We start from the raw sequence: 11802 nt of genomic DNA on the forward strand, positions 1-11802 counted from the left end.
CGTCGATGTAGAATTTTCCGCGACGACTCTTAGTCATCCGGCCTACAGCGTAGCCCTCGAGTCTTTCAAAGCGGCCCTCCAAGAACTGGAAACCATCGTGCGATAGCCCCACGGTGGGCGCCAACTGTCGTGGTTTTGTCACGGCAGATGTCCTAGAAAAAGGACTTAGTCGTGGAGCCATCGCTACGGGTTAGCTTGAAGGGGTTACAAGGACGCAAGAGAGTTTATACTAGTTCGGCCCCTTCAATGAAGGTAAAAGCCTACATCTAGTTGTGATGGAATTGATGGGTGTTTCGATGACTAGGGAGCAAATAAGCTTCGCCTATGTCTCGAGTTGTTGTCTGTCCTTGAACCGCCGCCGGGTCGTCCCCTTATATACATGGGGATGCCCGTCGGTTTACAGAGTCCCGATACCGGCTCATAGATGCGTCCGGTTCGGTCTTCCCTATTCCTAACTTATAACACAAGTTACATACCGACGCCGGTTTATAGCTATAGGCCTTAAACCGATTATGGGTCTTAAGCCCTCATCTGCCCTCATGGGCTTTTATCACACTCAACTACTGATGAAGTTAACCCGGCTTGTCCTGGCCGGTTTACGCCCAGTAGTAATATCCCCAATATATTATGTCCAAACCATTTCCTCATGCCAAAATTTAACTTTATTTGCCTAGCCAATCTTCCTCAGCAATTTTTCAAACTTTTTGTCAAACATAAGGCATTGTGAAGGAAGTACTAGCTAGGAGTTTCCAAATGAGTTGAAATTTTGCACACTCCTTCATGTGCTTCTATTATCACACTCCTCCAAATTTCAGCCCCATCAATCATCTATGTGAGCACAGGATCAAATATTTGATTCTGTTAATATTTCCAGGTTGTGAAGCAAGTATATTTTATATTGCTTCATTTTGCCTGAAAATTTACCAGAGCATTCTCATACCCAAATAACTTATCTCCACCAAATTTGGGAACAATTAATCAAGCAAATATTCCTCTAGAATGTTTGCAAGTTTCTGGACAGAGAGAATAGCTGTGAAGGAAGTACCATTTTGGTGAATCCAATTGGTATGAAATCTTTATAGAACCTCTATCTGTCCAAATCATCAAGTCTAGCCAAATTTCAGCCCAAGTGGAATTGCCATTTGAGTGCATCATCTTAATCTCATTTCTGGACCATTTTGGTCAGTTGCAAAGCAACTACATTAATCCTTGGTCCGTTTCCCCTCAAACTCTCCAGAATTGTAGTTCTTCCTTAGTTAATCACCTCAGGCAAATCCATTTGGCCCAACCAAGTTCCTGTTGACCACTAGTGCACGACCAAGTTTATTGCAGTAAACTTCAGACAATGATTACCATTTAACCATAGCACCCCAGATCAAGAGAGAGCATCATAAATGCTCCATCTTTGAAGGACATAACGCTAGACACCATATACTTGCCTCTCGTGAGCACCCTGTGCATTGTCCCGCGGTGACCGCGCAGCTGGCAAGCCTGTGCGCGCGCTCTGTGCGCAGTGGCCGCGTCCAGCGCGTCGTTTCTGCTTCGTCCTCTTTCCTCTCATCGTCTTAGCGCGCGTGAGCATGTCCCTTGGCTTCACCTCATCGTCGTCGTTCCCCTGGATCCCTCTGCCCCTCCGTCTGCTTCCCCACAGATGCAAGCCGCCGCACGCCGACGGGCGAACAGTGGCGGTTTGGCTCGGAACTCGCCGTCTTCTTCCTCCCTCCGCTCCCTTGGCCACCTCTTCCCCGTGAGCTCTCCCTCCTGTTCCCTCCCGTCGCCTAACCCCGAGCTCATGCGCGTGCACACGCGTCCACCGCGTCGGCCATGCGTCCGTGGCGGCGCCAGCTCGGCCTCCTCCTCCCCTGCCTATATAAGGTCGTCCCGGGCGCGTTTCTCCTCACCACTCGACCTCATTCACTCCAAGAATCCTCCCCGACCCCTTCCCCGACCTCCAAGAGCTCCTGAGCCCTCCGATGGCCACCGATGGCCTCTGCTCGAATCCGAGCGAGCCGATCTCCCTCCCCTCTCTTTTCAACCACCAGAAGAGCCTCCTCGACCCACTAATCTTCCCCGCATCTTCTTTTCCTCTTCGGGTCAACCACCTTGCCGGCACCCACCCCGGCCGACACCGTTGTCCGCCACGGCCCTGTCTCCTCTCACTCCGGGGCTCCTCAACAGCCGTTCTATGCACCGTCGGGCGCGCCTCATTCCCCCGAACACACCTGTGGTCATAGCGCAGCAAACGGTACCCGGAGTCGCCGGCAATTGCCGCCCGATGCCGGCGGCCTCCCTGTTTCACATGCTGGCGCAAGGGAGATGAAGATGACGACCCCCTACGCGTGGGACCCTCCCGTCAGGCTCACCTGTGTTGACCAGACGCTGATGACGTGGATAAGTGGACGCGCAATTCCGGTCAGTACGTCTTCATAAGATGAAAGCGTATCAGGACGTCTTCATAAGATGAAAGCGTATTCTCTGGGTGCTTCAGCTCAAAGTACGTTTTCGTTATTCTGAAAGCGTATTTTCTCTCTGTTTCAGCCCGCAATGTGTTTTCCCTGAAGCTAAGGCGTATTCCTCTAACTACGCTTTCTGTTTTTCTGTTTTGGCCCCGTCTGTAAATATTTTCATTACAGATAGGTCCCTGGTTAAAAACTCTTCACAACTTTTTGCTCACAACTCCAAATGAGGTGATTCCAAAGCCCACTTCTTCGTTTCGTCGAGCCCGTTCCGATGGAATCATTTTCACCATGTTTTGACATTCTGAAAATGACCATTTTTCCCTTGCGCTTAATCAGCCCCCTCCGAGAGAGAATGTTTTCCGGCGATTCTTTCCGCGAGCTTCTCGCACTTCTTCCCGATGATTTCGTCCCCCCCAGGCAAGCCACACCCTCCACTTGCATGATTGCAGTGTAGTGACATGGTTTATTTATTTGAACTTGTTTAAAATATTGCATTATCTATGTATGATTTGTTCATGGCATTTCTCGGAGTATTGTTTTGATCTTCATATTGCCATGATATTGCTTGGAGTCCTAGGACTTATGTTTTGATGATTATGTGGATGACATGTGCCTTTGGATTCTTAGTGGCCGTTATGATTAGTTTCAGGATGGTATCTGTTATTATTTGGAGTATTACTTTGGATATCATGTTGCCTTTGGATTATTAGTGGCTAGTGTTATTTTCATCATGATGCTAGATGATATTATGTTTTGGAGTATGATGTTGGAGATGATGCTTGCATATGGATCATAGCTGGATAGTTAGTTCTTGATATTTGAGTAGTAGTATTATGATTCTTGGATTCATCATGATAGTAGTGTTACACTGTCCCAGGAGTATTTTGGTAAGACGATATTAAGCTTTGGATTATTTATTGGATATTGCTATAACTTGGATTATAGGTTGATAGATGATATCGGAGTATCAATCATTACTATTGTATTTTCGGGATAAATTCCGTCATTAAGTTGGTCAGGTGCCATTGAACCGGGCTTTTTCCAGTCCAACCACATTTGCCTTTTATGGGAAGTCCCTAATGCGGTCTATTGGCGTGCCTCTCTCTGATGCCTCCAACGAGGGAAGGTTATGGGCGTGCGGTACCCTGGCCCGGTAAGCAGACATAACCTTATGTGCCCGTAGTTGTTGTTGGGCGCCTTTTTGTCCCTGTTTTGGACGGTTTTTGTTTTGCCACGACGGTGGCCGTTAGTGCCTTTGGTAGGAACGGGGCCACCCAGGACTGAACCCAAAAGGGGTGTTGGTCGGAGTGGCCGGGAGAGTGTCATGGCAGTAGATCAGTTTTGTTGGAATGCCGTTGGTCCACCCAAATGGGAGTGTGAGGCCATGGGTTCCGTGTTGTGGGTAAAGTGCGCTACCTCTACAGAGTGTGTGTGTTTGATATATCGATACCCGCATCCTCGGTCATGGGCACAAGTCCGTACTAGGTCACACCGTTCGATCAACACTCACATGACGGTATGACTTATAGGTGATTTATATGTTGATATATATTGAGCAGTACAGTTTGGCAGGGTGTTGATGATGATGTTGGGATGATCTGGAGGCTGATCATTCAGTTTGTGATGTGGTCACAAGGTGATCATGTGGATGTTTCGTTTGTGATCCATGAGTGATCACTGTTTGGTTACGAGGTAACCCATTGGACCAAGTGTGGTTCCGTTGGTGATCCGTGAGTGATCACCGTTTGGTTTTGGTCACGAGGTGATCAAGATGGTATATTACTTGGATGGTTAGCCAAGAGTGATATGGTTATGGAGATCTGAGATGTTGGTTTATCGGTATGATAGTAGTTTCATACCATGCTTAGTAGATGCTTCATCATTGTAATTGCTAATTTAATTAACCTGTTTAATGCTACGTTATTGTCTTGCCTTGATGTTTATAGTTGTTGTGAGCTTGCAAGTACATTCAATGTACTGACCTGGCATTTCATGCCAGATTGCAGGTGATGCCATGATTGCTTGATTGCTTGTTGAGGTTGCCATGCGTGCGAGCTAGATCATGTCGCAGCCAGAGTCCCTGCGGAGTGGAGTTCACCGCCTTCGTCGTTGTTCCGCTGCTAGAAGTATTCCGCTGCTTCGAGTTGTTCCTCTACTAGCATAGGGCAAGTGTAGTATCGCAGGCGTGGTATCATCGTGTTGATGTGCTTCTTTGTAACATTAGACCCTTGTATTATTATTCTTGTAATACGAGTTGATTTGTTCTATGTCAAGCAGTGTCATATTCCAGAGACTTCTCCTCGATCTCTGGGCTGGAATACGGGGCGTTCCAGTTTCTCTGAGCCAGGGTGCCACAACTATAAAGGTGCACTACAAGTATCTTTGAAAGTGTCTGTTGGGTTGGCACGAATCGAGACTGGGATTTGTCACTCTGTATGACAGAGAGGTATCTCTGGGCCCACTTGGTAATGCATCATCATAACGAGCTCAATGTGACTAAGGAGTTAGCCACGGGATCATGCGTTACGGAATGAGTAAAGAGACTTGCCGATCACGAGATTGAACGAGGTATGGGGATACCGATGATCGATTCTCGGGCAAGTAAGATACCAATGGACAAATGGAATTGTATATGGGATTGATTGAATCCCCGACATCGTGGTTCATTCGATGATATCATCGTGGAACATGTGGGAGCCAACATGGGTATCCAGATCCCACTGTTGGTTGTTGGCCGGAGAGAAGTCTCGGTCATGTCTGCATGGTTCCCGAACTCGTAGGGTCTACAAACTTAAGGTTTGGGGACGCTAGAGTTATTATGGAAATAGTATGTGGTTACCGAAGGTTGTTCGGAGTCCCGAATAAGATCCCGTACGTCACGAGGAGTTCCGAAATGGTCCAAAGGTGAAGATTTATATATGGGAAGTCCAGTTTCAGTCACCGGAATAGTTTCAGGGGTTATTGATATTGTATCGGGACCACCGAAAGGTGTCTGGGGGTCCACCGGGTGGGGCCACCTGCCCCGGGGGACTTAGTGGGCTGAATACGGGAGGGAACCAGCCCCCTAGTGGGCTGGTGCGCCCCAAGGGCCCAAGGAGCCTAGGGTTGGAAACCCAAAGGGAGGGGGGCGCCTCCCTCCTTGCTTGGGGGGCAAGCCTCCCCTTGGCCGCCTCCCTCTAGATGCATCTAGGTGGGCGGCCACTCCTTCACTGGGTCTACAAACTTAAGGTTTGGGGACGCTAGAGTTATTATGGAAATAGTATGTGGTTACCGAAGGTTGTTCGGAGTCCCGAATAAGATCCCGTACGTCACGAGGAGTTCCGAAATGGTCCAAAGGTGAAGATTTATATATGGGAAGTCCAGTTTCAGTCACCGGAATAGTTTCAGGGGTTATTGATATTGTATCGGGACCACCGAAAGGTGTCTGGGGGTCCACCGGGTGGGGCCACCTGCCCCGGGGGACTTAGTGGGCTGAATACGGGAGGGAACCAGCCCCCTAGTGGGCTGGTGCGCCCCAAGGGCCCAAGGAGCCTAGGGTTGGAAACCCAAAGGGAGGGGGGCGCCTCCCTCCTTGCTTGGGGGGCAAGCCTCCCCTTGGCCGCCTCCCTCTAGATGCATCTAGGGGGGCGGCCCCTTCTCCCTTCACCCTATAAATAGAGGTGGGTGGGAGGGCAGCCACACCCCATCCCTGGCATAGCCCCTCCCTCTTCCAACACCTCCTCCTCCTCAGTAGTGCATAGCGAAGCTCTACCGGAGAACCACGAGCTCCACCACCACCACGCCGTTGTGTTGCCGGAGTTCTCCCTCAACTTCTCCTTTCCCCTTGCTAGATCAAGAAGGAGGAGACGTCCCCGGGCTATAGGTGTGCTGAACGCGGAGGCGCCGTCCATTCGGCGCTTGATCGGATCTTCCGCGAGTTGAATCGCCGCGAGTACGACTCCATCAACCGTGTTCTTGTAATGCTTCCGCTTAGCAATCTTCAAGGGTATGAATATGCACTCCTTCTCTCTTGTTGTTAGCATCTCCTAGATTGATCTTGGTGACACGTAGGAAAATTTTGAATTATTGCTATGTTCCCCAACAGCGGCATCATGAGCCAGGTCTATGCGTAGATTCTATGCACGAGTAGAACATAAATTGTTGTGGGTGATGATTTGTTCAATCTGCTTACCGTTACTAGTATTATCTCTATTCGGCGGCATTGTGGGATGAAGCGCCCTGGACCAACCTTACACATACGCTTACGTGAGACTGGTTCACCGACTGACATGCACTTGATGCATAAGGTGGCTAGCGGGTGTCTGTATCTCCCACTTTAGTCGGATCAGATTCGAGGAAGAGGGTCCTTATGAAGGGTAAATAGCAATTGGCATATCACCGTTGTGGCTTTTGCGTAGGTAAGAAATGTTCTTGCTAGAAACCCTTAGCAGCCACGTAAAACATGCAACAACAATTAGAGGACACCTAACTTGTTTTTGGAGGGTATGCTATGTGATGTGATATGGCCAAAAGGATGCAATGAATGATGTATGTGATGTATGAGATTGATCATGTTCTTGTAATAGGAATCATGACTTGCATGTCGATGAGTATGACAACCGGCAGGAGCCATAGGAGTTGTCTTAATTTATTGTACTAGTTGACCCATTGCGCCAAATGGCGCAGAGACCCGCTGAAGACATGTTGTCGATGAAAATAGTTTCATGCTGCAAGAACCTTCAACTAAACCATGGTATTTTATAAACATGTTTATTGCGTTGTTAAATAATAGTCTGGGAAAAGGGTAATTTTGCATAATATGAATATGTTCAAGTTGAAAAAATGGCCACTATGATTGAAATCATGGTTATCATGATGAAAAATGTGTCCATGCATATATTTCTTGGGAAAAAAATAGGGGAAGAGATATGAAACCTTAGTTTTTTTTTGCATAATAGATATGAATATGTTCAATTTGAAAAAAATGGCCAGTATGATGAGAGAGTAAAGCCGGCATGGTTGTATTCTTTTAGCAAGTTTGGAAACATGATTATCATGATAAAAAATCTGGCCATGCATATATTTATTGGGAAAAAAAGAGGGGGAAAGATATGAAATCTATGTTTTTTTGCATAATAGATATGAATATGTACGTTCTGAAAAAACGGCCACTATGATGAGAGAGTAAAGTTGGCATGGTTGTATTTTTTAGTAAGTTTGAAAACATGGTTATCATGATGAAAAACCTGGGCATGCATATATTTCTTGGAAAAAAGAGGAGAACAGATAAGAAACTTAAGAAAAAAAAAGGTGCCTTTGTTGTGCATGTAGGGAGTTATAGGGATCAACAAGTACTAGAATAGCCCATATATTATTGGGCCCAGCCCACATAGAGCGATGTGTGTGGCCTGTGAGGAGGCGAATATGAAGCGGCAGGGGGCGGAGCCAACGAGGACAGTCTATCTCCTTCTTCTCTCTCTCGATTTCTCAGCTGGTGGTGACAGAGGCGCTTCGTCAGCCGCGACCGGTGAGATTTCTTGCCTCTCTTGATTTCGGAATGGTCTGCATGTATGAATTTAGTTTCCATCTATCTCGATCTTGCATCTCTTCTCTTTTTGTGGTGATTCCCGTCATATTGGCTATTTTTTTGCTGTGATTCTTTCTATTTTGGTTCGTTTTCCCCTCTTGCAAGATCTTGTGCTCTCTTTCTCCTCCTCGTTGTGTCGCGTTCTCTCTTAGGTTTGATTGCCTCTTCTTATTCACCGGTGGTGTGCTCTCGTCTGCTGCAATGGCGTCCATTGCCTGGACTGCTGGTTGAGATTCGTTATCCTTTCCTGACCTTGATGTTTACTCTTATTTTTCCTACACCATGTTGATTTCGTGTTCTTCCTTTTGTCTCTTCATTGCCATTGTTTTGATTGAGAATCGATTGTGCCGTAGGTCAGTGCGACGGGTGAGTATGAGGGGATCTCGAACTGAGCCTGTGGATGTCAGTTCTGATGGAAGCGCCGACAGTGGCTCTAACGAAAACTTGGACAGCAGCTCAGATGGATCGGGTTATAGCTCCTCCTATGAAGGAGCATCCATGAGCTCTGATGGAGTGGTGTACATCAGCTCTGATGAAGGGAAGCACATAAGCTCTGATGAAGGCGAGTACAATAGTCTAGATGAGGGCGCCTACACCAGCTCTGATGAAGACATGAGCAGCAGCTCTGATGAAGGCGCTCACACCATCCGTGCTAAAGGTATCATATGCGTTTTAGTGAGATATTTTGTAGTTTGTGGGATTTTGATATGTATTACAGTATAAAATCAAGTTCATTTATATTGATTATGCCAAAAGTCAGTATGCATGTCTGATGGAAGGGAGTGGCATTGTTAGGAATAGAAGTAGAATGATGTCGGTCGTTCAGTGTTTCTGAATATCATGGTTGTTGCAATTTTGGATTGTTGCTGATTTGACCGAATATGTTTTGGCAGTTTTTAAGCTTTTATTCTTTACTATGTGTAGAAGTAACTAATTCAGTCTTAATTGAATCTTTCAATTGTTGATGGGAATACCACAGATCATATGTATTCAGCGGGCATATGCGCCACATGTATTTTCTTTTCAAAAGGCAATGGCTCATTCATTTTTTTACTCAAAGTTGGTTGATTGATTGATAAGAGAAAGAAGAAGGGCACATGGCCGGTATATTTTTTGGACCCTCCACAACATTGTCCAATGCACACTGCATGAGCTTTGCAAAATATTAAAACCAACACCAGAATTCAGAAAATTGTGAGATATAACCATGTCAGCTATTGCAATTTTTTTAACTTATATTTTCTTGGCCTGTTCAATGATGTAGGTGTTCATAGGCGCATGAAGGAGAAGAAGCCCTGGAAAGCATGCATGAACATCTGTGATTGCCCTAAAGAGTACACAGTTGGTAAATGTTATTTTTTATGGTCTATTGTTTCCACTGCTCGGTGGTTGGATTAAACTAACCTATGTACTAGATATAATCCAATTACTAATGCTAAATGCATGTATTCAAAGAGATTTAAGATATCAATGTGTGCTTGGAAGCATCCCAAGCATTATGTTGAATCAGTTGAGCCTGCTATTGGCCACTATGTTTGTGAGCTGAATAAGACATTTGCCAAGCTTGGGCAGAGAATGGTTTGAAATCTCAAAAAACATTTATATTTGCATTAGTTTATTAGTTTATCATGGCACATGACTATAGCCCTGGTGTTCTTTTGCAGTACTTTTCTGCTTTGTTTACGAAGCAGTATCTAGCGGATTTCATTGCTACTCCTGTTGATGGGGTGAAGATTCATCTATCATCTGGAAGTTGTGTAAGGCGTGTTCGCCTTATTAATGGTGTGGACAACAGGGCTACCATAATATGGAACTGGGGTCACTTTGCAGAGAAAGCAAAGCTGACAAAAGGGGATATGTGTGTTTTCTCTCTTCGAGTTCGCAAGGGGAAACCAGAATTCACCGTTCACAAGATCTAAAAGTTTTGTATATGCACTGTGTTTTAATCTGTAGAAGGATTGCTGTTTTATTACCTGGTCTAAGCAAGTATGTGCGTTTGCAGGTGCTTACAACGCAGCGTTTAAGGAGGAGTATGTTAAGGTGTTCTATAAGGGCATGTATATATATCTATGCCTGAGTATAGTTTCAAGTCTTCGTAATGATGGTTATGTAATATGATCGAAACCATTAACTATGTGTGAGCTATGGGCTCTTAGCTAGGTAAGTTTAGTTGTTGCATGGACTCTAGCTAGGTGTGTTGGGTTGCGCAGGCAGTATGTGTTTCTTTTGTTAGCAATCTCTCTGTCGTGATGGTTATGTAATGCAATGATGATTGAAAATATGAACTATGTGTGAGCTATGGGCTCTTAGCTAGGTAAGTTTAGTTGTTGCATGGACTCTAGCTAGGTGTGTTGGGTTGCGCAGGCAGTATGTGTTTCTTTTTTTTGCAATCTCTCTGTCGTGATGGTTATGTAATGCAATGATGATTGAAAATATGAACTATGTGTGAGCTATGGGCTCTTTGTTAAGGTTCTAATCGTGTTTGCTTTAAGGTATCAAGTATTTTGCAGTTCTGAACTGGAAAAGAAATTGTAGTATCCAGCAAAATACTCTGTAAGAAAGGATAGAAAGCCTGGGTGGTTTCTTTTAGTTTGGTTGCAAAGGTGCCCTGGCTGATGTTGAAATTGTTAAACAGCCCATTGTTCTGGGCAAATAATATCCTCTTTGCACCTCTCTTCACGGCCAATGCGAGACGAGGCCAAAGTTATTGTCTTAACAAGAATGTAGTAGGCACAGACAACATAAACCCATACATTTTGAATAAAACGACCAGTAGTGCTCAAGTACATAGGTAGGTTAACTCTTGGTTTGAACGTGGTCTAAACAGAAAGCAAAAGTACATCTTGGTTCATTACTCCATGCAAGTTACACAAAAGGTGGAAAATACATCACAGCTTCCGAAGGCTTAGTCTAGGGCATTTTCCATCGCATCATTTTAAAAACCCCTTCTGAAGCTTCTGAATTTCTTCTCTGACTTGATCACTCTACACCTGATCCTTTCCGCCACCTTCTCGATGTTGATAAGAGGTCCATTGATAAGTAGATCTATGGGTTCTTTACCAGCAGATTTATTGAGTGCCGTTACATTGCATATATGATTAGAGAGCCCATGCATGTGTCTTGTCAGAACAAACCAGCCCATTGCATTGTTCTTGTTTTTGTACCTGACCATCTTGAGATTTTTCTTCATGGACTTGGTTTTGGTCTTCATCTTTTCTTTTTGTTTTTTGGCTATAGCCAGTTCATGCTTCAGTTATGTATTTTCTTCCTTGAGCTTCTTCATAGCACTGTAATTGTAGTCTCTTATTTCTGTTTTCACCATGCATTTTATGTACCCAATTGCTTCCATAGAAGTTGTGTCCTCTGACATTGCATAATTTATAGACTGTATTCCAGGGATAGCCATTCGATTGTCATCATTTCCAAGGTACGATCCAGGCGTGTGGAAAAAAAACAGTCGCACAGATTCTTGCGCCATTGCATTGCTTGGTACGGTACTCAGCCATTGGAAGGCCCAAAGCTTGTAGAAGAGCATCTAGCATCATCTTGTAATGTATTTTCACCAGGGGGTGGTGCAGCCTATGATATTAAATATATGTCAAGCCATAATAGGAGAGATTAATTTGCAAAGTATGGGTAAAACTGTGAATTTGATATCTACCAGGATCCTTTGTTTTATAGGTATCTAGATTATTCTAAAGGACAATGCAGTAGAATACATGAAATTTAGGATATTGTCGTATTGTAATGTACATGGTAGTGAGGCGCTTGTTTTCC

At 45.0% G+C, this 11802-nt stretch overlaps 1 protein-coding gene across 4 annotated transcripts; it reads left to right on the forward strand.

The window, feature by feature from the left end:
- Window positions 1-7869: 7869 nt before the first annotated feature.
- Window positions 7870-10343, forward strand: LOC125532059 (clumping factor A-like). Of its 4 annotated transcripts, XR_007293712.1 has the most exons (5): window positions 7885-7965; window positions 8384-8683; window positions 9290-9370; window positions 9690-9946; window positions 10028-10343. XR_007293712.1 is itself a non-coding variant. In XM_048696237.1 (4 exons), the coding sequence occupies exons 2-4, from the start codon at window positions 8398-8400 to the stop codon at window positions 10141-10143; spliced, it is 483 nt and encodes a 160-aa protein (XP_048552194.1). In that variant the 5' UTR covers window positions 7870-7965; window positions 8379-8397; the 3' UTR covers window positions 10144-10340. The 4 variants fall into 4 exon arrangements, 3 of the variants coding, with proteins under 3 accessions (XP_048552194.1, XP_048552196.1, XP_048552195.1); XM_048696237.1 differs by lacking the exon at window positions 9690-9946 and having other exon boundaries at window positions 7870-7965; window positions 8379-8683; window positions 10028-10340; XM_048696239.1 differs by having other exon boundaries at window positions 9690-10343.
- The last annotated feature ends 1459 nt before the right edge of the window (window positions 10344-11802 follow it).

Source organism: Triticum urartu, unplaced genomic scaffold (genome assembly GCF_003073215.2).
Source record: "Triticum urartu cultivar G1812 unplaced genomic scaffold, Tu2.1 TuUngrouped_contig_8926, whole genome shotgun sequence".
NCBI classification, from domain to species: Eukaryota; Viridiplantae; Streptophyta; class Magnoliopsida; order Poales; family Poaceae; genus Triticum; species Triticum urartu.